This window comes from Salmo salar, chromosome ssa07, assembly GCF_905237065.1.
Source record: "Salmo salar chromosome ssa07, Ssal_v3.1, whole genome shotgun sequence".
NCBI lineage: Eukaryota > Metazoa > Chordata > Actinopteri > Salmoniformes > Salmonidae > Salmo > Salmo salar.
Window position 1 is genome coordinate 23,349,286 of NC_059448.1, and position 21,713 is coordinate 23,370,998.

Consider the following 21,713-nt stretch of genomic DNA (forward strand, 5'->3'; position numbering starts at 1 on the left):
CTCTCAAGAGAGCCATCCCCGGCTAGGTGAGGATAAGAGAGAAGGGGGAGGAGGGGAGTAGGGTGACCACATGTCCTGGATTGTGCGGGACAGCCCCGCATTTTGGCCCTTTGTCCAGCGTCCTGCAACCAAATAATCATGTCCCATATTTTATCAACAAATTCAAACACCACTAGTTTTGAAAGAAAAGGTTGATTTGTCCCGTATTTCATTCGTACATTCCAACCTGTCTCTTGCAGTCACTTTGCGTTCATAGATAGATGTATATCATAAGGATGTGGTACTGGTGATGTTCAACACTTCTCCAATAGTTGTTGAGATCGAGAGGTAGGCCTATGTCATAGGCCTATCGTTAACCAATCATTTCTCAAATCCTTTCCGGCAAAATTCCAGCTAAACTTGTAGAGGACAGTTAGGCCTAACTACTTACAAAAAGCGTGCTTCTGACTAAGAGCTACAAAAGCAAGTAAATAGCCTTATCAGACTGAAAGATAGGCTATAAACTAATTTCGTCAAACTTGTGAGGCTCTCCATGTTTCTCATTAGTTGCTCATTCAACACATTTGCTGCTACTTCACTCAATCCGTTTTAAAAGTCTCCTGTCCTAACTGTTTTACATTCCCTGAGACCAACCAGAAATGTTTCCTTGGTCACATATTCCCAGATTTTTATAAAACAGCCGCACATGTGGTCTCTCCTTTCTGCATCACCACATTTTGCGAGAAGGGGTGTAGTGCTGCCAGAGTGCACCAAGAGCGTCGCTCCGCCACTTCTCACAATGGTGCCCATTAGGTAAAGTTAGATCAAAGCTGAATCAATGTCTTGGAAGATCACATAATAATTAAAGTAGTATTCTACATAACACAACCAAATGTAATAGCATAGTATAACATTACTGTCACACCAAAAACACCACCTGATTTTACCACCTCATTACTTGCCATCTGTAAATATGTATAAAATGGTTAAATTACGAGCCTAGTTGGTTTAGACACGGAAAAAGGCAGAAACCTTCCCGCTACCCATGATTGGCTGAGATAATGGATGGGCAGGACATGCCAAGAGATGAGTTTGGATTGGTCTGCCATGTAGCATTCTGTCTATAACATAGACTCAGTATGTGTAGGTAATTCTTTCAAACGCAGCTTTTTTTGAAAGATATCACTAAGAGGACCAAGTTTTGAAATCAGTTGAATGCCCGATGGAAGCAGAGTATGACCGCTAAGGAGATGCAGAAAATTCCACCGTTTGATTGCAAATGTGGAGGGAGTCAAAAAGAGAACACAGAAGGCTGTTGTATAAAACACCTGTCTGTAACAGTTGTCGTCAGATTGAGACCAAAACACAGCGGGTATATGTGTACTCATCTTCTTTTATTATGGAAAGAAGGAAAAACCTAAATAAACATGTACACCAAACGAACACACCGACGAATAAACAGTCCTGTAAGGCCATAAGCTATACATGGAACAATCTCACACAAACTCTAAACCAAACACATACCCATATATAGGACTCTCAATCAGAGGCAACGAGGAAACACCTGCCTCCAATTGAGAGTCCAACCCCAATAAACAAAACATAGAAATACAAAAGACTAGACAGAACATAGAAATACACTAACATAGAACAGTACCCAAAAACCCGGAAATAATAAATCAAACACCCTACTAACTAAACCACCACCCCGAACCACATAAAACAAATACCCTCTGCCACGTCCTGACCAAACTACAATAACAAATAACCCTTATACTGGTCAGGACGTGACACTGTCTCCGGATTACATCTTCAAACTAAGGGCAACCAGTACCTCTACTTGCACATTCATCTTCTGCACATCTATCACTCCAGTGTTTAATTGCTAAATTGTAATTATTTCGCCACTATGGCCTATTTATTGCCTTACCTCCCTAATCTTACTACATTTGCACACACTGTATATAGATTTTTTTATTGTGTTATTGACTATACGTTTGTTTATCCCATGTGTAACTCTGTGTTGTTTGTGTCGCACTGCTTTGCTTTATCTTGGGCAAGTCGCAGTTGTAAATGAGAACTTGTTCTCAACTAGCCTACCTGGTTAAATAAAGGAGAAATAAAAAATAAAACAATTTAAAAAACATGGCATCCGTGACAGAGAGGGAGAAGTAATGTTTGGCATGCAGATGCAGTTTCGACGTTTCACTGTAAAACGTTGACAGTGATGATGACCTAATTTGATATTAGGTATGCCTAACTTGGTGTTTAAGGTTATAAAAAATATTAAATGTTCTTGAGACTGTGTGGGCATAGGCAGACGTTGCAATTGGACGATGCATTTTAGGCATATTCTATAATTATATTCAGTAGGCTACATCTGTCAGGGGGAATGCAAATGTCCCGCACAATCATCCCGTTGTCCTGCATTTGGGCATTTTAAATGTGGCCACGCTTGAGGGGAGGAGAGTGGAGGGGAGCTAAGTAAAGAAATGCTGATACATCTCCAAGCTCGTTAAGAGGGCCAGGTTCTGCATCTTTCTCTCTCTCTCTCTTTCTCCAGTCAGATATCACTCTGAGGCTGTCTCCCACACGGCCAATATCACAGTCTATACTGGGTTCAGCCATAGGGCATGGAGAGAGCTGAGGAGGAGGGGTTGAAGTGAGGGAGAGAGGCAGAGGAGGAGGAGGCAGGGTGAGTGGGAGAGAAGAGGAAGAGAGGGAGTAGGGGAGACCTGTTTTAACACTTAGGGTTCCTATCTAGGAGGGAGTCAGTGTGTTGCAGTGTGGTGTAAGCGTCTGCCCTAGGAAGCAGTCCCTGGCCTTGTGTCTGCAGCCTGAGCCCAAAACACGCACACACGCACGCACGCACACACACACACACACACACACACACACACACACACACACACACACACAGCCTGTAAGAGAGAAAGCCCAGTGATAACAAAGAGACCAGCACTGCTTGCCTGTCTGTCAGCCATCACCTTGACTTCATAAAGCAATAAACCAGGTGCTGAAGCCCTCTCTCTTTCTCACACCAATCTAACACTGAGGGGAGAGAGAGAGTGTCGGTGTGCAAAATGCATTAAGACAGAGGATCGATCAAAGTTTAGACTATAAGAGAGCTATGTGGGGACGGCCAAGAATCAAAGGGCTGCGTTTCTGGTCAGATTCAGAGGTTGTGTGTGTGAGTGTTAGCAGAGATCGGTTTATTAGGTTTATATAACCCTCAGGAGGGTCAGTCGATGTGGTGCGTGCGTGTTCACGTGCGTGTGTTCATATGTGTTTGTGTATATTATCTGTGAGTGTATGTGCTGCTATGACCGTGGAGCTCTGACGCATGATTAATGTGTGGTTAGCTCCAGCCTGCCCTCTCTCCTCTGTCCTCCTGGTGGCCTCTCTCTCTATTTCTTTCTTTGTCTCTCTCTCTCTCTCTCTCTCTCTCTCTTTCTCTCTCTCTTTTTCTCTCTCTCTATCTCGCTTGACCTTCTTTCTCTTTCTCTGCATCTCACTGTTTTCTCATCCTTCCTGCCTCTCATTTTCAACCTTCATCACTCTCTTTCTTTTCAACAGCCTCTCTCTCTTTCATTTGCCCTCTTTCTCTGGTCTCTCTCTCACACACACACACACACACACTCACAAACGCACGCACGCACCCACACACGTGCACTTGTTCACCTCCTGTTATTTTAACATTAGGCCAATTATGTTAGATTTGCCAGCCAGACAGACAGATAGAAAGAGAGACAGACAGAGCGACAATGCAGTACATAGCCAGGCAGCAGGCAGCTCCTCTTTATCCCTCATCAGGTTTAACCCTTTGTAGTGTCTTTGTAGAGGTGTGTGCGTGTGTGTGCGCGTGCGTTCGTGTAGTCTCCCTTCTCCCTTACCCTGACTGAGATAAATTAATTTAATACGCCTGGCTGTTTGATGTAGTGATAACCTTCTGATAAAGGTTATTCCTTCGAGTTAATCTCAGGTAAAGGAAAAGAACGTGCTCAACTCTCTTCCTCTTGCCTAAATAAATTAAAGGGTGCTAACATTTTCCCCTGCCACTAAGTTTTTCAGTTGGTGGCAACAGCCCATGATTTGTTCTCACCCTCAAAAAATTGCCCCATCACTCAATAGAGTAGCTTAGCTAGGATAGTGGGTTCGATTCCCGGGACCATCCATACGTAAAATGTATTCAGTCATGACTGTAAGTCGCTGCATGCAAGCGTCTGCTAATTCATATATTATTATTAGTATTATTATTATCATCATCTTATAAAGTCTTTCACAGTGCTTTATTAAAAAGCCTAATGGACACCTGAGAAGATATTTCATCAGCTTTTCATGTTGTGATTCCAAATATTTTTATGTGCAACTTCATTCATTGGATAGACAATAAAGCTATTGTTATTATATTTTACTGTTAAAATAGGGCTCCAGAATTGTCAAATCTTTTTTGTTGTTCAATATAGATGAATTTGCCTGCATCTTTATGTGCTGTAATATCATTGGCAAATTTATTTGGGACTAATTCACCACCTAAATATGTGGAAACTCAAAACACATTAGCTAGATCGCTAAGTCTAAATATAACACCCACTGCCAGTAGCCATGTATTCATCTAACAGTAAAAATGTTTTTGCAGTTGTAGCCTACCGCCCAATGAGGCCTATGCCCTCGCAGTGGCTAACTGCGCATTTCGCGTGCTCCGTATCTCAGTGCCATATCAAATAGCCTATCGCGTTTGTAAAATAGAGTTGAGAAAGAACAAGTATACCTACACAAAGCTGAGAACCTCTTCTTTCCAACTGTGTCAACAGGGTAGCTCTGTTTTCCCCACAATTGGATTTAAAAATGTTATACAATCAGAACACTTTATTTTCTCCCCGGAGCAGTTTTTTGCCACTGGGAAAGGAGAGAGTGGCTTGCTCGACATAGCAGCAGGCCCCAGCGAAACAGGTACAGGGGCAGGCAGACACTTTCCTTATAGGAATCATGAGGATAATATACTTTACTGTTTGACCAAATCATGGTTTTAGCCGCCTAAAAAAATTGACATTTTGAGTGAGGTATTTGTATTTCTTATGGATAAATCCAGCTGCCAAGGCATCAGCTACTCTTCCTGGGTCCAGCAAAATTAAGGCAGTTATCTAATTTTCAAAACCTTACAATACATTCACATGGCTCCCGAGTGATGCAGCGGTCTAAGGCACTGCATCTCAGTGCTAGAGGTGTCACTACAGACCCTGGTTCGATTCTAGGCTGTATCACAACCGGACGTGATTAGGAGTCCCATAGGGCGGCGCACAATTGTCCCAGCGTCGTCCAGGGTTGGGCCGGGGTAGGCCGTCAATGTAAAGAAGAATTTGTTCTTAACCGACTTGCCTAGTTAAATAAAGGTTCAATCTTTTTTTATATAAATAAAAATAAAACAGATTTCACAACACAGTAAGTGTGTGCCCTCAAGCCCAACTCTACTACCACATATCTACAACACAAAATCCATGTGTACGTGTGTATATAGTGCGTATGTTATTGTGTGTTTGTATGCATGTGTCTGTGTGTCACGTCTACTCTCGCTTCCCCTCTCTGGCGCTCGTTGTCACCAGTTTATTCATCATTACGCACACCTGCCACCATTGTTACGCGCACCTGCGCCTCATGAGACTCACCTGGACTCCATCACCTTCCTGATTACCTCCCCTGTATCGGTCACTCCCTTTGGTTCTTTCCCCAGGCGTTGTTGTTTCTGTTTATATGTTTCATGTCTGTACACTACTCGTGTTTCTTGTTTTGTTCCATGTTCGTTTATTTATTAAATTCACTCCCTGTACTTGCTTCCCGATTATTAGTGTACACATTACACTGTGCCTATGTTTGCACTGCTTGCATGAGTTACTTGATGTGGAATAGAGTTCCATGTAGTCATGGCTCTATGTAGTAATGTGCGCCTCCCATAGTCTGTTCTGGACTTGGGGACTGTGAAGAGACCTCTGGTGGCATGTCTTGTGGGGTATGCATGGGTGTCTGAGCTGTGTGCCAGTAGTTTAGACAGACAGCTCGGTGCATTCAACATGTCAATACTCACAAATACAAGTAGTGATGAAGTCAATCTCTCCTCCACTTTGAGCCAGGAGAGATCGACATGCATATTATTAATGTGAGATCTCTGTGTACCGTGCTGCCCTGTACTGAGCCAATTGCAATTTTCCTAAGTCCCTCTTTGTGGCACCTAACCACACGACTGAACAGTAGTCCTGATGCGACAAAACTGTTGATAGTGTTGTTAAGAAGGCAGAACAGTGCTTTATTATGGACAGACTTCTCCCCTTCTTAGCTACTGTTGTATCAATATGTTTTGACCATGACAGTTTACAATCCAGGATTACCCTAAGCAGTTTAGTCACATCAACTTGCTCAATTTCCACATTATTAATTACAATATTTAGTTGAGGTTTAGGGTTTACTGAATGATTTGTCCCAAATGAAATGGTTTTAGTTTTTGAAATATTTAGGACTGACTTATTCCTTGCCACCCATTCTGAAACTAACTGCAGCTCTTTGTTAAGTGTTGCAGTAATTTCAGTCGATGTAGTAGCTGATGTATATAGTGTTGAGTCATCCGCATACATAGACACACTGGCTTTACTCAAGGCATGTCGTTAGTAAAGACTGAAGAATGTTAGGGGCCTAGACTGCTGCCCTGAGGAATTCCTGATTCTACCTGGATGTTGGATAGGCTTCCATTAAAGAACACCCTTTGTGTTCTGTTAGACAGGCAACTCTATCCACAATATAGCAGGGGGTGTAAAGCCATAACACATATGTTTTTCCAGCAGCAGACTATGATCGATAATGTCAAAAGCCTCACTGAAGTCTAACAAAACCTGCACAATCTAACCTGCACAATCTTTTTATCATACATTTTTCTCAGCCAATCATCAGTCATTTGTGTAAGTGCTGTGCTTGTTGAATGTCCTTCCCTATAAGCGTGCTGAAAGTCTGTTTGTTTACTGTAAAATAGCATTGTATCTGGTCAAACACACATTTTTCCAAACTAAGGGTTGGTAACAGGTTGATTGGTCAGCTATTTGAGACAGTAAAAGGGACTTTGCCATTCTTAGGTAGGGGAATTACTTTTGCTTCCCTCCAGCTCTGAGGGCACACAGTTTATAGTAGGCTTAAATTGAAGATAGGCAGAAAGGAGTGGCAATATCGTCTGCTATTATCCTCAGTAATTTTCCATCCATGTTGTCAGACCCCGGTGGCTTGTCATTGTTGATAGACAACAATCATTTTTTTCACCTCATCCACACTCACTTTACGGAATTCAAAATTGCTTGTCTTTCATAATTTGGTCAGATATACTTGGCTGTGTAGTGTCAGTGTTTGTTGCTGGCATGTCATGCCTAAGTTTGCTAATCTTGCCAATTAAAAAATCATTAAAGTAGTTGGCAATATCAGTGGGTTTTGTGATGAATGAGCCACCTGATTCAATAAATGATGGACCGTTGTATGCCTTTTTACCCAAAATGTACAATCATTCTTTGTCATTTATCTTTGTTTCATAGTGTAGTTTCTTCTTTTTTTCCGTTTAGCCACATGATTTCTCAATTTGAAGTACATTTGCCAATCGGTTGTGCAGTTAGACTTATTTACCAATTATTTTGCCTCATCCCTCTCAACCATACAATTTTTTCAATTCCTCATCAATCCGTGGGGATTTAACCGTTTCTAATGTCATTTTCTTAATGGGTGCATGATTATTAGTAACGGGGATAAGCAATTTAATAAATGTGTCAAGTGGAGCATCTGGTTGCTTCTCATTACACACCATGGACCAACAAATATTATTTACATCAACAACATAGGAATCACTACAAAACTTATTGTTTTCATTTTACCTTCATTTAACTAGGCAAGTCAGTTAAGAACAAATTCTTATTTTCAATGACTGCCTAGGAACAGTGGGTTAATTTAAAACTGCCTTATTCAGGGACAGAATGATAGATTTTTACTTTGTCAGCTCTGGGATTTGATCTTGCAACCTTCCGGTTACTAGTCCAATGCTCTAACCACTAGGCTACCTGCCGCCCCTGATGATGACCTCTTATACTCTATATTAGGCCCAGCCTTTGGAACTTCGATTTTCCTACATATGGCTACTATATTGTGATCACGTGTAATGTAAAATGTGCAGCTCGCACCAATGCGAACTATACATTTTTTTACTTGCACAGCCAAGCCAAAGGGTTGCAAGATACGACTAAAGGGTTGCAGTCTGGAGCCCTGCGATCACACACACAAAAAAGTGCTTTTTCAGGCTTCTTGTAGTTGTATAGTATTGTCTGTGCTTTTGCCCAAGAAAGCCTGGAGGATGCCTGTCCTAGGCTCCTAGCACCTCTCTGCAGTGTTTATATTAGTTTTCACACTGTCTCCAGCCTGTTGTTGTTGTTGTGGTTCAGGTGGTGTTGAGATGATAAGGTTGTGTCTCTGAGGCTAAGCTAATATCTATTTTAAACACAGTTGAATCATCTTTGTCCTGTTTTGACGGAGTGTGTGTGTGTTACCTTCTATTCTGTCTCACCCTCCAGGCTTATCGCGGTACACAGCTGGGGGTAAGGTGACTAGCTAGTAGCTAGCTTTTCTTTGAGCCTGTAGAGGGCCGTGGTATTATTGTTCAGAAGCTTGGTCGTGAACCTAGCCATTGTGTTGCATCAAACGGAATAAACACACAGATCATCTGGGTAATGTGCTGTTTATGTGGATCACTGACTGACATTCACCTCGCACCTGTGTGTGTGTGTGTGTGCGTGTATCACACAACCTGTGAGCATAACAACTTTTAAGGTCTTATAAAATCCCCCCCAAAAAATGCCTGATTCCATTTTTCCCCAAATTCCGTTTTCTCCGCTTAGTTTTTCCAGGTTTCCGTTTTTCCCCCGTTTTTTTTTCTTCAGGTTTTCGCTCTCAACATCACACTTAATAGAAAAACAAAACAAATTGATGTCGTAAGTGATGTTTAAACCACATCAGAAGAACATTTTTGAGGTCTAGGAAAAATTGTAAGAAATTTAAATTTTGAGGTGTTGCAAATGAAACATGAAATCACCCACAATTGAAATCCTGCGTGCATAACTTGCTTTCCTGGGAGATTGGCCCAGGCCAGTGATTTTCTCATTCGGGCCAGTAGTTTTCACTTGTTGCTGGCCCGGTGTGCCACTGGTAAATCTATCTGAATGTCAAGCCCTGCAGTGTAGCTACGCTTTAATGCAAGTGTTCACCAGGAAGAGACAGTTGTTTGGATAAATGGTGTTGCTGTAGCGCTCATATGATTGCAGAGTCTGCAAAACAAATGGCCACTGGGTTGATTGATGCAAATGATACAATTATATCATTCTGCCAGGTAGGCGTAGGCTACTTTGTAGTTAACATTTAATTGAGAACTTATTTGGGTTTTTTGGGAAAGTCTTTCCATCTCTACCAGAAGAAGGTCATCATTAGCATCGTCGCTAACGGCTACACAAGGTGTACGCACCGCACCGCACACACACACAGTACACACAGACAGGGGCATTCCTGTGCTATTTCAGGAAGTCACTGATGCATTTTGTTAAGGTCTTACGATTCACTTTGGCAAATGAATGCATTTTCTAATAAGTTCAATAGATTTAGTTGATTACCTACTAAGTTAAAATCCTTGTGGCGTTCTTTACAGATTTTGTTAGGGCCCTACAACTTGTCAGCTTACATCACACACAGTGGTTGGTCCACTACAAAGCAGTAGATCTTCTCTCCTCTTATTGGATCCTTTCCTCAGACAGACAGACAGACAGGCAGGCAGGCAGACAGGCAGACAGACAGACAGACAGACAGACAGACAGACAGACAGACAGACAGACAGACAGACAGACAGACAGTAGGATCTCTGGCTCCTGTTGGGTTGACATGATAGTCATGCTTTTGTCTGTTATTACCACACACTTTTGTCCTCTGCTCTTTCTCAGTTAATTAGGCTGAAAATTGGAGGGATTTATGCTTATCCAGACGCCCAAACATTTTTTATTCGCTATTCATCCCAGAGGGTTAGGGTTAGTTAAGTTGATCAAATTACCCTGACTTACAGCATAGCACTGTACTGGGAGGAACACCCTCCGCGCACAAACACACACGCACACGCACGCACGCACACACACACACACACACACACACACACACACACACACACACACACATAACAACATTAACCTTAGCATCCAATTTTATTTAACAAGGTTAATCAAGAGAGACCTGGACCAAGACAGCACCATCAACACATCCGTGTCAGACAAATAGACACATGACATCAATCAGACATAAATTCAGTCAGCGGAACGTCAGTAAAGAACATGTACACAGCACAAGCCAGGAAAACCCCAGAGTGCCATAATCAGAGCTTGAAATAAATAACAGGGTGACATCTAGAAACAACTACATGCCTCAACAACACAGTAACAAAAAAACACACCAAATGAATGGGGGGGGGGGTCCTTATTCAAATTCTATGAGACTGTTAGAGCATTGGGCCAGTAACCAAAAGGGTACTAGATCGAATCCTCGAGCTGACAAGGTGAAAATCTGTCGTTCTGCCCCTGAACAAGGCAGTTAACCCACTGTTCCTAGGCCGTCATTGTAAATAAGAATTTGTTCTTAACTGACATGCCTAGTTAAATGAAGGTTAAATAAAATAAATAAACAAAATGAATCCAGAAACAGAGCTCCCTCTCTTGCAGTCTTTAAATAGAGAAGAAGAATCCAGCATTTAAAATTGAACAGTGTGAATCGCAGCCTTCAGTTTCTAAAAGAGGACCATTGAGTGTTCCAGTGGCTGTAGTATTTCTTGGTTGCTGAAGTTAATATCCTCCTGAACGAGGGAACCAGCGAGAGGCCAGGCCGTCCAGGCGCTAAAGGTATCATTGAGATGATGAATGCAGTGCTACACACCCACATCAGCTAGCGTTTCATCTGAGTCATGGTAGGAATAAAGCCGTATAAACTTCAAACAACTTTCTTTCATCTGCAGTTAGACAGAGAGAGCGAGAGAGACTCACAGATGTTCAACACCCCCCCCCCTACCCCCACCCCCCACCTTGGCTCCAGTCGTTCCCTGTTCTGTTCTGAACATCTCAAACCTCCTACTAGCCAGACTTGGGTCTATATCTCACTCTAAGTTCTCCCCATCCTTCATAGCTGGAACGTGTGTGTGTGTGTCGCACTCTTCATCACACCGTGTGTGTGTGTGTAGTAGAGGTCGGCCGATTATGATTTTTCGACGCCGATACCGATTATTGGAGGACCAAAGAAAGCCGAACCGGTTAATCGGCCGATTTTTACATATATATTTGTAATAATGACAATTACAACAATACTGAATGAACACTTTAATTTTAACTTAATATAATACATAAATGAAATCAATTTAGTAAGTCAATTAGGAACAAATTCTTATTTTGAAAAACAGCAGGTTAACTGCCTTCTTCAGGGGCAGATTGACCAATTTTTACCTTGTCAGCTCAGGGATTTGATCTTGCAACCTCTCGTTTAGTAGTCCAACGCTCTAACCACCTCCCCATAAATAATGAATCATGTTCAATTTGGTTTAAATAATGCAAAAACACAGTGTTGGAGAAGAAAGTTAAAGTGCAATGTGTGCCATGTAAAAAAGCTAACGTTTAAGTTCCTTGCCCAGAACATGAGAACATATGAAAGCTGGTGGTTCCTTTTAACTTCAATATTCCCAGTTAAGAAGTTTTAGGTTGTAGTTATTATAGGAATTATAGGACAATTTCTCTCTATACCATTTGTATTTAATATACCTTTGACTATTGGATGTTCTTATAGGCACTATAGTATTGCCAGCCTAATCTCGGGAGTTGATAGGCTTGAAGTCATAAACAGCGCTGTGCTTCAAGCGTTGCTAAGAGCTGCTGGCAAACGCAGGAAAGTGCTGTTTGAATGAATGCTTACGAGCCTGCTGCTGCCTTCCATCGTTCAGTCAGACTGCTCTATCAAATATCAAATCATAGATTTAATTATAATATAATAAACACACAGAAATACGAGCCTTAGGTCATTATTATGGTCAAACCTGGAAACTATCATTTTGAAAACAAAACGTTAATTCTTTCAGTGAAATACGGAACCGTTCCGTATTTTATCGAACAGGTGGCAACCCTAAGTCGAAATATTGCTGTTACATTGCACAACCTTCAATGTTATGTCATAATTATGTACAATTCTGCCAAATTAATTACGGTCTTTGTTAGGAAGAAATGGTCTTCACACAGTTCACAACGAGCCAGGCGGCCCAAACTGCTGCATATACCCTGACTCTGCTTGCACTGAACGCAAGAGAAGTGACACAATTTCCGTAGTTAATATTGCCTGCTAACATGAATTTCTTTTAACTAAATATGCAGGGTTAAAAAAATATACTTGATTGATTTTAAGAAAGGCATTGATGTTTATGGTTAGATAAATTGGTGCAACGATTGTGATTTTTTCACGATGCGCTTTTGTTAAATCATTCGATGATTCAATGATAAATTAACATGCACCGCATTGATTATATGCAACGCAGGACAAGCTAGTTAAACTAGTAATATCATCAACCATGTGTAGTTAACTAGTGATTATGTTAAGATTGATTGTTTTTTATAAGATAAGTTTAATGCTAGCTAGCAACTTAGCTTGGCTCCTTGCTGCACTCTCGTAACAGGTGGTCAGCCTGCCACGCAGTCTCCCCGTGGATTGCAATGTAATCGGCCATAATCGGCGTCCAAAAATGGCGATTACCGATTGTTATGAAAACTTGAAATCGGCCCTAATTAATCAGCCATGCCGATTAATCGGTCGACCTCTAGTGTGTAGCCCTCTGCAACTTTGTTCTACTCCCCCCAGTCTCTTCCCACGGCCTCCGCCCCCCTGAACCGGGTCCCATTTTCCTTCCATAACAGAAACTCTAAATGTTTGTGTCTCAAAAGCTGCGCTAGAGATTACCTTTCCATCAGGAGAAGAATGAAGTGTGAAAAGCAATCCCACTTCCAACCCCACTGCCATACAGACGTTTGGAAGAATGCAATTATGCCAATGACAGATCATTTCTGGCCTTATCCCTTACCCCTATGGATCGGAGTTTACTGTTTCTATTGCTTTTGTTTATGTCATTCTCTGTTGGTCGTGGAAATGTAGAGAGAGACCGTGAGTGAAGCGATGGTGGACCGGTTGAAAGACTGAAAGGCCGCTTAACCTTCTGTTGCTTTCTCTCACTTTTTCTTTCTCTTTGTTTCACTCCCTCTCTCCCCCAACCGCTCTCTCTCTCTCTCTCTCTCTCTCTGTCTCCCTCTCTCTTTCTCTCTCTCTAGGTACTCTTCTAAAGGCTGGGTCCTGGACCAGACCAGCATCTTTGCTTTGGTCGATGCCTTTGTACAGAGGTGCAAAGACCTACTGGAGGTGAGGTCTCTCACACACACACACACACACACACACACACACACACACACACACACACACACACACACACACACACACACACACACACACACACACACACACACACACACACACACACACACACACACACACACTATTAAATGTATGCATTATTAAATGTATGCATTCAGTATTGTAACCAGAGCATCTGCTAAATGACTAAAATGTAAATGATAACAACACATACACTCACAAAAGATAGATACTAATCACAAACACTAATGAACATACACAGTGGCAAGGTTAGAAGAAATGTAAATATTCACACACTGCCATCAACTTCATCTCACCTCTTCGGAATTCTCCACAATCACTTCCCCATTTGTGTCTCACACTGTTGAATACACTTTTTTCTGTGTTGCACTGTTTTCTGTCTCACCATCACCATCACGCTTCTCTATTTGCCCTTCTGCTACCATGTCCCTGTCACAATGACTGTGCTACTGCACTCCTCCCTCCCCCCTCCCTCCCTCCCTCCCTCCCTCCCTCCCTCCCTCCCTCCCTCCCTCCCTCCCTCCCTCCCTCCCTCCCTCCCTCCCTCCCTATGCTGATACTGTCACACTGTGCTGTCACTATGCTGATCCATGTGCATGTGTGTACGTGCATGTTTGTGTGTGCCAACGCGGGTGCGCGTGTGATCTGTTTCCACCGGCCTCTAACTCTCTCCCCTCCCAGGTGTGTGACTGCCAGCAGCAGTTTGCCAGGCGGGAGGAGGGCGAGCAGATACCCCTGCCCTGCTTCGCCGGACGCCAGGGGGCGGAGGTGACCCGCAGCCTGCTGGAGATGGAGTCCACGTTCGGACGCAGCCTGCTGATCCTCCAACACGTCCGCAAGGGCATCCTGGACGTAAAGAACACTTCCTGGCACGACGACTACAACAGGTACCGTCTGTGTGTCCGTCCGTCCGTCTGTCTGTCAGAACACCTTGCAAGACGGCTACAAGAAGTACCTCTGTTTGTCTGTCTGAACATCTGTCTGTCTGTCTGTCCTGGCATGACGACTACAACAGGCATGTCTGTCTGGAGTGGATGGACGTCATACTGCTGACCTGTCTGTCTGAATACTGGGTCGTGTTCATTTGGCACCAAACTGAAGAAAACGGACTATCCTAAATGCAAATTTACATTTTTCCTTTGCAAACTGTTTTACCCTGAATTTTTTTACAAGAAGCACATGTGCTCCTCAGTTGACGAAAGCAGTATTAAAGGTATTAATGATCAGAATTGCCAGCAATTACAAAATACAGGGGTTATATATATTTTTTACGATTAAAATATAGCCTATACTCATGTTTTTTCTTTCTGTGCCACCAAGTGTTTGGATACTACTGGTAAAGATTATGATAACTATCATCTGTGGTTACCAGGTTGTAAGCTAGCCAGCAAATGCTGTAACATGACTGAACAAGGTTAGCGGCTCGCGAGATGGTTTAGAAATGTAATATGGGTCCTAACATTTGAACGTTTGGGCTAGAAACAAGACATTTTTTCTGCAGTAATGGTGCAACGGTCACGAATCTACACTCAGTGTATTATCTTTGGCACTCAGAGGCTGCGGAATAGCAAAGTAATAATTACAACAATTATTATCTGGGTTATTTAGGAGCATATGTGACCAAAATGGTTGCACTGTTATAGCAGTGTCTGTCAATAGAAGATATGTAGACATTCTGTATGTTTGTTTATATACTGTTTCGATCTACTAGGATCGCTGTTTACTTCTTCTGTCTGTCTTGTACAGTTTACGTAGGCCTATACCAGGGTTTCCGATTGCTGATAATAGCCGGCTTTTGGCCCCCCCCCCCCAAAAATGAAAAGCCGATAAATAAAATTGACTCTGGCCAATTGTCTGGGAGAAGGGAAAAAAATCCCTTTGCGAAATAATGTTTTTTAGCCTATTCATTGATAGAAATACCAGTCGATGTAAATATATTTGACCGGTCATGCTTATCATTCTATAGGTTTCTTTGCATAATTTAGTGGCATTCCATTAGTCGTTATGCGTCTTATGACACACGCACAGCATACTGATACAGAGCCTATGTTTGGGTGGAAAATCTGTCAGACAGCACGAGAGCTGCTGTTACAGCTCCTCAAACAGCTTGTTCATTGCTCCTGCACTGAAATGTGCTTTTATAAACCCAATCATTGCGCAACAATTCTAAATGCAATCGCGTGTTAAAAGGTGTTTTGAGGGCCACGATTTGTATTTCTTAACTGGTAATTGAAGTGCGCTTCCCATTCGTTAGGGGTGTGCCGACATGGCCGTACTTGTATCCGTAATTGTATCTGTAAATTGACAGTTGATAGTAAGATCGGATCAGATTGTGAGGACAGACGCTGGAAGAGGAGAAGCAAGCACAGGGAGTGAATATTTAATAAATAACAGACATAAAACAAAACACGGACAGCGTCGGGACAGGGGAAACATTATGACATTAATGCTGACACAGGGATCAAACTGAGGAACAGACAGATATAGAGGAGGCAATCAATAAAGTGATGGAGTCCAGGTGAGTCCAATGAAGCACTGAGGTGCGTAACGATGGTGACAGGTGTGCGTAATTATGGGCAGCATGGGAGAGGGAGTGGGAGCAGGCGTGCCACAGATGATACTCGTGATCGAAATAAACTGTTTTCATATAACTAAGTAGATGTTGGCTAAATACATCCCTGCACGTTCTCACTGCAAAAAAACTGCAGATTAGGAGCAGAGGGGCGTCTGTGTGTGTGTGTCCTTAACCTGCAGCTGGCAGCCAAGTTTGCTGTCACTTAGTCCGAATGCGCATCATCGTTTCATATTTTTCCCTTGCCCCACTTGTTAAATATTATGCACATTGATAGCTTGATAGCAAACGTCTTCGCCATGTTATTTATCATAGCAGCATGCAGCAGCAATCTAAATGATGGGACCAAAAATATGCAAGGAAAACTGATCGGGTGAAATTATGAAGTTAGTAGATGGAGAAATACAGCTTCACTCTATCCAATCGGAGCAGCAGGATCAACGTACAGCCCGTCCTTCTCTTTACAGACAGCCAGTTGAGTAATTTAGACCACGTAGAACCTTGCACATGACTGACTAATGAGAAGGATGTGTGCTGGCACCTGATTTGTATTTATTTTTGGATCACGGATAATTACAAATATTTCTCGGATCATAATCGTATCCAGAAAATTGCCCATATCCGTTACGATTCTAGTTTTGTCCAACTACTCAGGAACACCCCTACCATTTGCCATTCAAGTGCATAGGCAACTAGGCCGGCTTCAGTGCATCACCCACCACTTTGCAATGAGCTGGAGGCAGTATGCATTTTGAGAACATATACTTAGTTGTTTGAAACCTGAACGTTTTACTACATATTATGAGGCATGTTTTACCTTGCTTCAAAGTAGTCTAGCCAAAATCAGACCATATTAGTGGAGGCAATTATTTTATAAAGACTTCCATATGCCAATTAAACCAGTAGCCTATTTCTGTCATGTTCTATTGGTTTCTTTCATTGTCCAGCAGCCAACGGCACAATCCTAGTCATATTAGCAACCGATGCTAGTTGTTGCATCTTTAGATCTCCCCTCTTTCTAAATTTCTACCGGATATTTTCATCTCGGTCACATGAAACCGCTAGCTTGACAACGTTTTCCCGATAACTGCATTATGGAATGAACATTCACACACAACCTACTGCCTTGTGCGCATTGCTCTGCATATAATGTGAATAATTAATCGTTTATCGACATTTTAAGCTAATTTGTTGCATCAGTTTTTTTATGTACCCTAGGCTACTGGTTGTATGAATTTGTTATCTATCGTCCCACAACTGTCTGTTTGGAACAGGCTGTTTCTTTCTCGCACAGAACAACAAGCTGACCAATAAAATATGTTAGCTTTTCTACTATGGGGGATAGTAGATTGACATAGTCTAGTGATATTGCTGTTCTTACTCGTCTTGTTGGCTGATCAAAAGTACATGTGGACAGGTATTCTAACATCTTCAAAGTGTACATTGGAATACAGTAAGAAGGACGTTGCATCCTGGAGTTGCATGTTCTGTGAAGATGAATTAGCATTATCGAAGATGTTATTTCTGTCATTCTGAGCACCGTGGGTGGACACCCTAATCAGGTTACGCACCCAATGCATATGGCTCCAGTGAATTTCTCAAATGTCCATTCAATTAAAATGCTGCTGGTCAATTATCCATTTTCCTAAAGGAAACCCTGGCCTATACACTTATAGCTGTGTCTGTTTTCCACACGCTAATTCCAAACTTGATGGTGTAGGAGTTGGATCAATGCTTGTCCAGACCCGGGACAGTACCCACCAACACCTCTCTGACACAGCATTAATAGATCGTTAGTATGTGTCTGACTGTCTTTTAGATGAATGACCCGGGCTGCGGTGACTACGATGCGTCCCAAATGACGCCCTATGCCCTACATAGGGTGCACAACTTTTTGACAAGAAGCTCAAATGTTGTGCATTATATAGGGGATAGTGTGCCATTTGGGACACAAGCCTATCTATGAGCGAAGAGGCCCCTATGGGCCAGGCCGATACAGGGTTGTACAGCAACGCCCAACGCCCCTTCTTGTCATTCAGAGTTTCGGTGACAGCAGCCTATTGGACTCCTCATCTGAATAACATGATTAGGGAAGGGGGAGGTGGGGGGGGGGAGGAGGTGGGAGGGAGTGTGTGTGGATCCTCAGGGGACTATCCACCCCCCCCGCTGCCACCCCTCCACACCCCTGCGCCAGGGTAGCGGGGGTGTTGGGAACAGGGGCTGGCCAGGGGCTGATGTGTGTTTGATGTGGATGATGAATGGGGGTCGCTGGAGGTCGTGGGGTCGTAATGTTGTTGCCAAGACAGCTGGGCTTGTGTCAGGGGCAGCTGTTTCATAGCCACTCAGCACATTACTATTGGTCCAATCAATACTAGCCTACACCCTGTGGTGTGGGTGTGTGTGTCGGGGTGTGTGTGTGTGTGTGTGTGAGCGAGTTTTCGCTTACATGTGTGAGAAACTGTTTGATGTGTTGTGTGGGTCACCATTTCACCAAATCATCAATCATGTGTGTCTGTACATGTTTTACTGTGTGTGTGCTCGTGTGTGTGCGGTTTTGGTAGGTTCCGTGCGGGAGTGAAGGATCTGGAGGTGATGATGCAGAACCTGATCAGCACAGCGTTTGAGACGGTCAACACCGTGGAGGAGGGCGTTCAGCTGCTAGACATCTTCCAGCACCTGTCTGCCCGCGAGGTACACCACACACACACACACACACACACCACACACCTGCATTCATATGCCAATATACTTCCACACACACAACTCTACATTCATTAACCACACAGTAAAACCATGTGGACTGTATATGACTGCACATCTTTTTGTTACGATACGGCTGGCCAGCACAGAAGCCTATTTCTTTCTCCTAAATGGACCATGCAACATCGGGCCATTCTATCACTCTAATACTTGGGGAATAGCATTTTTCAACAATAGCAAGGCCTCTGTAGATTATTCATCCTCTGATGCCTTTTAAAGCTTAGGGTGGGTGTGTGTGTGCATGAGTGGTAAAGGACTTTCTCACGCTCAAACTACTTTATGTACTATCTGTGTGCCATTTCATAACAGAGATAAACACTGTCGAGTAAATGCACTCTCTCTCTGCCCTTCTGTCTCTGTCTTTCTCTCCCTCTCTCTCTCCCTCCCTCCCGCTCCCTCTCTCCCTCCCGCTCCCTCTCCCTCCCGCTCTCCCTCTCTCCCTCCCGCTCTCCCTCTCCCTCTCTCTCTCTCTCTCTCTCCCCCTCCCTCCCTCTCTCTCTCTCTCTCTCCCCCCCTCCCTCCCTCCCCCTCTCTCTCCAGGCCATCAAGAGGACCATAGACAGGAAGACGGTAGATGTCTATGGTCTTTTTAATAAGGAACTCAACCTGGTCAACAAGGAGCTGAGTAAAAAGATGTTCCACACCCCTGCCCACATGCCCCTCCACGCTGGACAGGCCCACTGGGCTAGAGCCCTGCGGCGACGCATAGAGAGACCCATGGAGGTGAGAGGAGGGGTAGGGCCAGAGGCTACACATGGTTACGGTCTACACCGTCATTGAGAAGGGGTGATCATTAAGATATTTGTTTTATCGAACTTCATTTGAACTATGAGGCCATAGGTCAAACCTTGCTTTAGGCCTTTGGAGGGGAAAAGTGTCACATTCAATGAGAGTGAGGTTACATTGGAAGAACGCCTACTGTGTCGGTAAACCCACAGAGAAGAGGTACTGTAAAGGGGAGACGGGTTATAGCAGGCCAAAGTACTGTATAAGGGAGATAGGGGTTATGGTAGCCCAGAGTACTGTATAGGGGAGACTGGGGTTATAGCAGGCCAAAGTACTGTATAAGGGAGATAGAGGTTATAGCAGGCCAAAGTACTGTATAGGGGAGACTGGGGTTATAGCAGGCCAAAGTACTGTATAAGGGAGATAGGGGTTATAGCAGGCCAAAGTACTGTATAGGGGAGACAGGGCTTATAGCAGGTCAAAGTACAGTATAGGGGAGACAGGGGTTATAGCAGGTCAAAGTACTGTATAAGGGAGATCGGGGTTATAGCAGCTCAAAGTACTTTATAAGGGGGACTGGGGTTATAGCAGGTCAAATTACAGTATAGGGGAGACAGGGGTTATAGCAGGCCAAGGTACTGTATAGGGGAGACAGGGGTTATAGCAGGCCAAGGTACTGTATAGGGGAGACAGGGGTTATAGCAGGCCAAGGTACTGTATAGGGGAGACAGGGGTTATAGCAGGCCAAGGTACTGTATAGGGGAGACAGGGGTTATAGCAGGCCAAAGTACTGTATAGGGGAGACAGGGGTTATAGCAGGCCAAAGTACTGTATAGGGGAGACAGGGGTTATAGCAGGTCAAACTACTGTATAGGGGAGACAGGGCTTATAGCAGGTCAAAGTACTGTATAGGGGAGACAGGGGTTATAGCAGGCCAAGGTACTGTATAGGGGAGACAGGGGTTATAGCAGGCCAAAGTACTGTATAGGGGAGACAGGGGTTATAGCAGGCCAAAGTACTGTATAAGGGAGACTGGGGTTATGGTAGCCCAAAGTACTGTATAGGGGAGACAGGGGTTATAGCAGGCCAAAGTACTGTATAAGGGAGACAGGAGTTATAGCAGGTCAAAGTACTGTATAGGGGAGACAGGGCTTATAGCAGGTCAAAGTACAGTATAGGGGAGACAGGGGTTATAGCAGGCCAAAGTACTGTATAAGGGAGACTGGGGTTATAGCAGGCCAAAGTACTGTATAGGGAGACAGGGGTTATAGCAGGCCAAAGTACTGTATAGGGGAGACAGGGGTTATAGCAGGTCAAAGTACTGTATAGGGGAGACAGGGGTTATAGCAGGTCAAAGTACTGTATAGGGGAGACAGGGGTTATAGCAGGTCAAAGTACTGTATAGGGGAGACAGGGGTTATAGCAGGCCAAGGTACTGTATAAGGGAGACAGGGGTTATAGCAGGCCAAGGTACTGTATAGGGGAGACAGGGGTTATAGCAGGCCAAAGTACTGTATAGGGGAGACAGGGGTTATAGCAGGTCAAAGTACTGTATAGGGGAGACAGGGGTTATAGCAGGCCAAGGTACTGTATAGGGGAGACAGGGGTTATAGCAGGTCAAAGTACTGTATAGGGGAGACCGTGGTTATAGCAGGTCAAAGTACTTTATAAGGGAGACAGGGGTTATAGCAGGTCAAAGTACTGTATAGGGGAGACAGGGGTTATAGCAGGCCAAAGTACTGTATAGGGGAGACAGGGGTTATAGCAGGCCAAAGTACTGTATAGGGGAGACAGGGGTTATAGCAGGTCAAAGTACTGTATAGGGGAGACAGGGGTTATAGCAGGTCAAAGTACTGTATAGGGGAGACAGGGGTTATAGCAGGCCAAAGTACTGTATAGGGGAGACAGGGGTTATAGCAGGCCAAGGTACTGTATAGGGGAGACAGGGGTTATAGCAGGCCAAGGTACTGTATAGGGGAGACAGGGGTTATAGCAGGCCAAAGTACTGTATAGGGGAGACAGGGGTTATAGCAGGCCAAAGTACTGTATAGGGGAGACAGGGGTTATAGCAGGTCAAAGTACTGTATAGGGGAGACAGGGGTTATAGCAGGCCAAGGTACTGTATAGGGGAGACAGGGGTTATAGCAGGCCAAGGTAC

At 43.7% G+C, this 21,713-nt stretch overlaps 1 protein-coding gene across 1 annotated transcript in view; it reads left to right on the forward strand.

The window, feature by feature from the left end:
• The window catches only part of dnah2 (dynein, axonemal, heavy chain 2), a 208,258-nt gene that overhangs the window by 24,810 nt on the left and 161,735 nt on the right, over positions 1-21,713 (forward strand). The window contains 4 exon segments of the mRNA XM_014206991.2: positions 13,377-13,464; positions 14,179-14,384; positions 18,631-18,760; positions 19,370-19,552. Of these exon segments, the coding sequence (XP_014062466.2) occupies positions 13,377-13,464; positions 14,179-14,384; positions 18,631-18,760; positions 19,370-19,552 (607 nt within the window).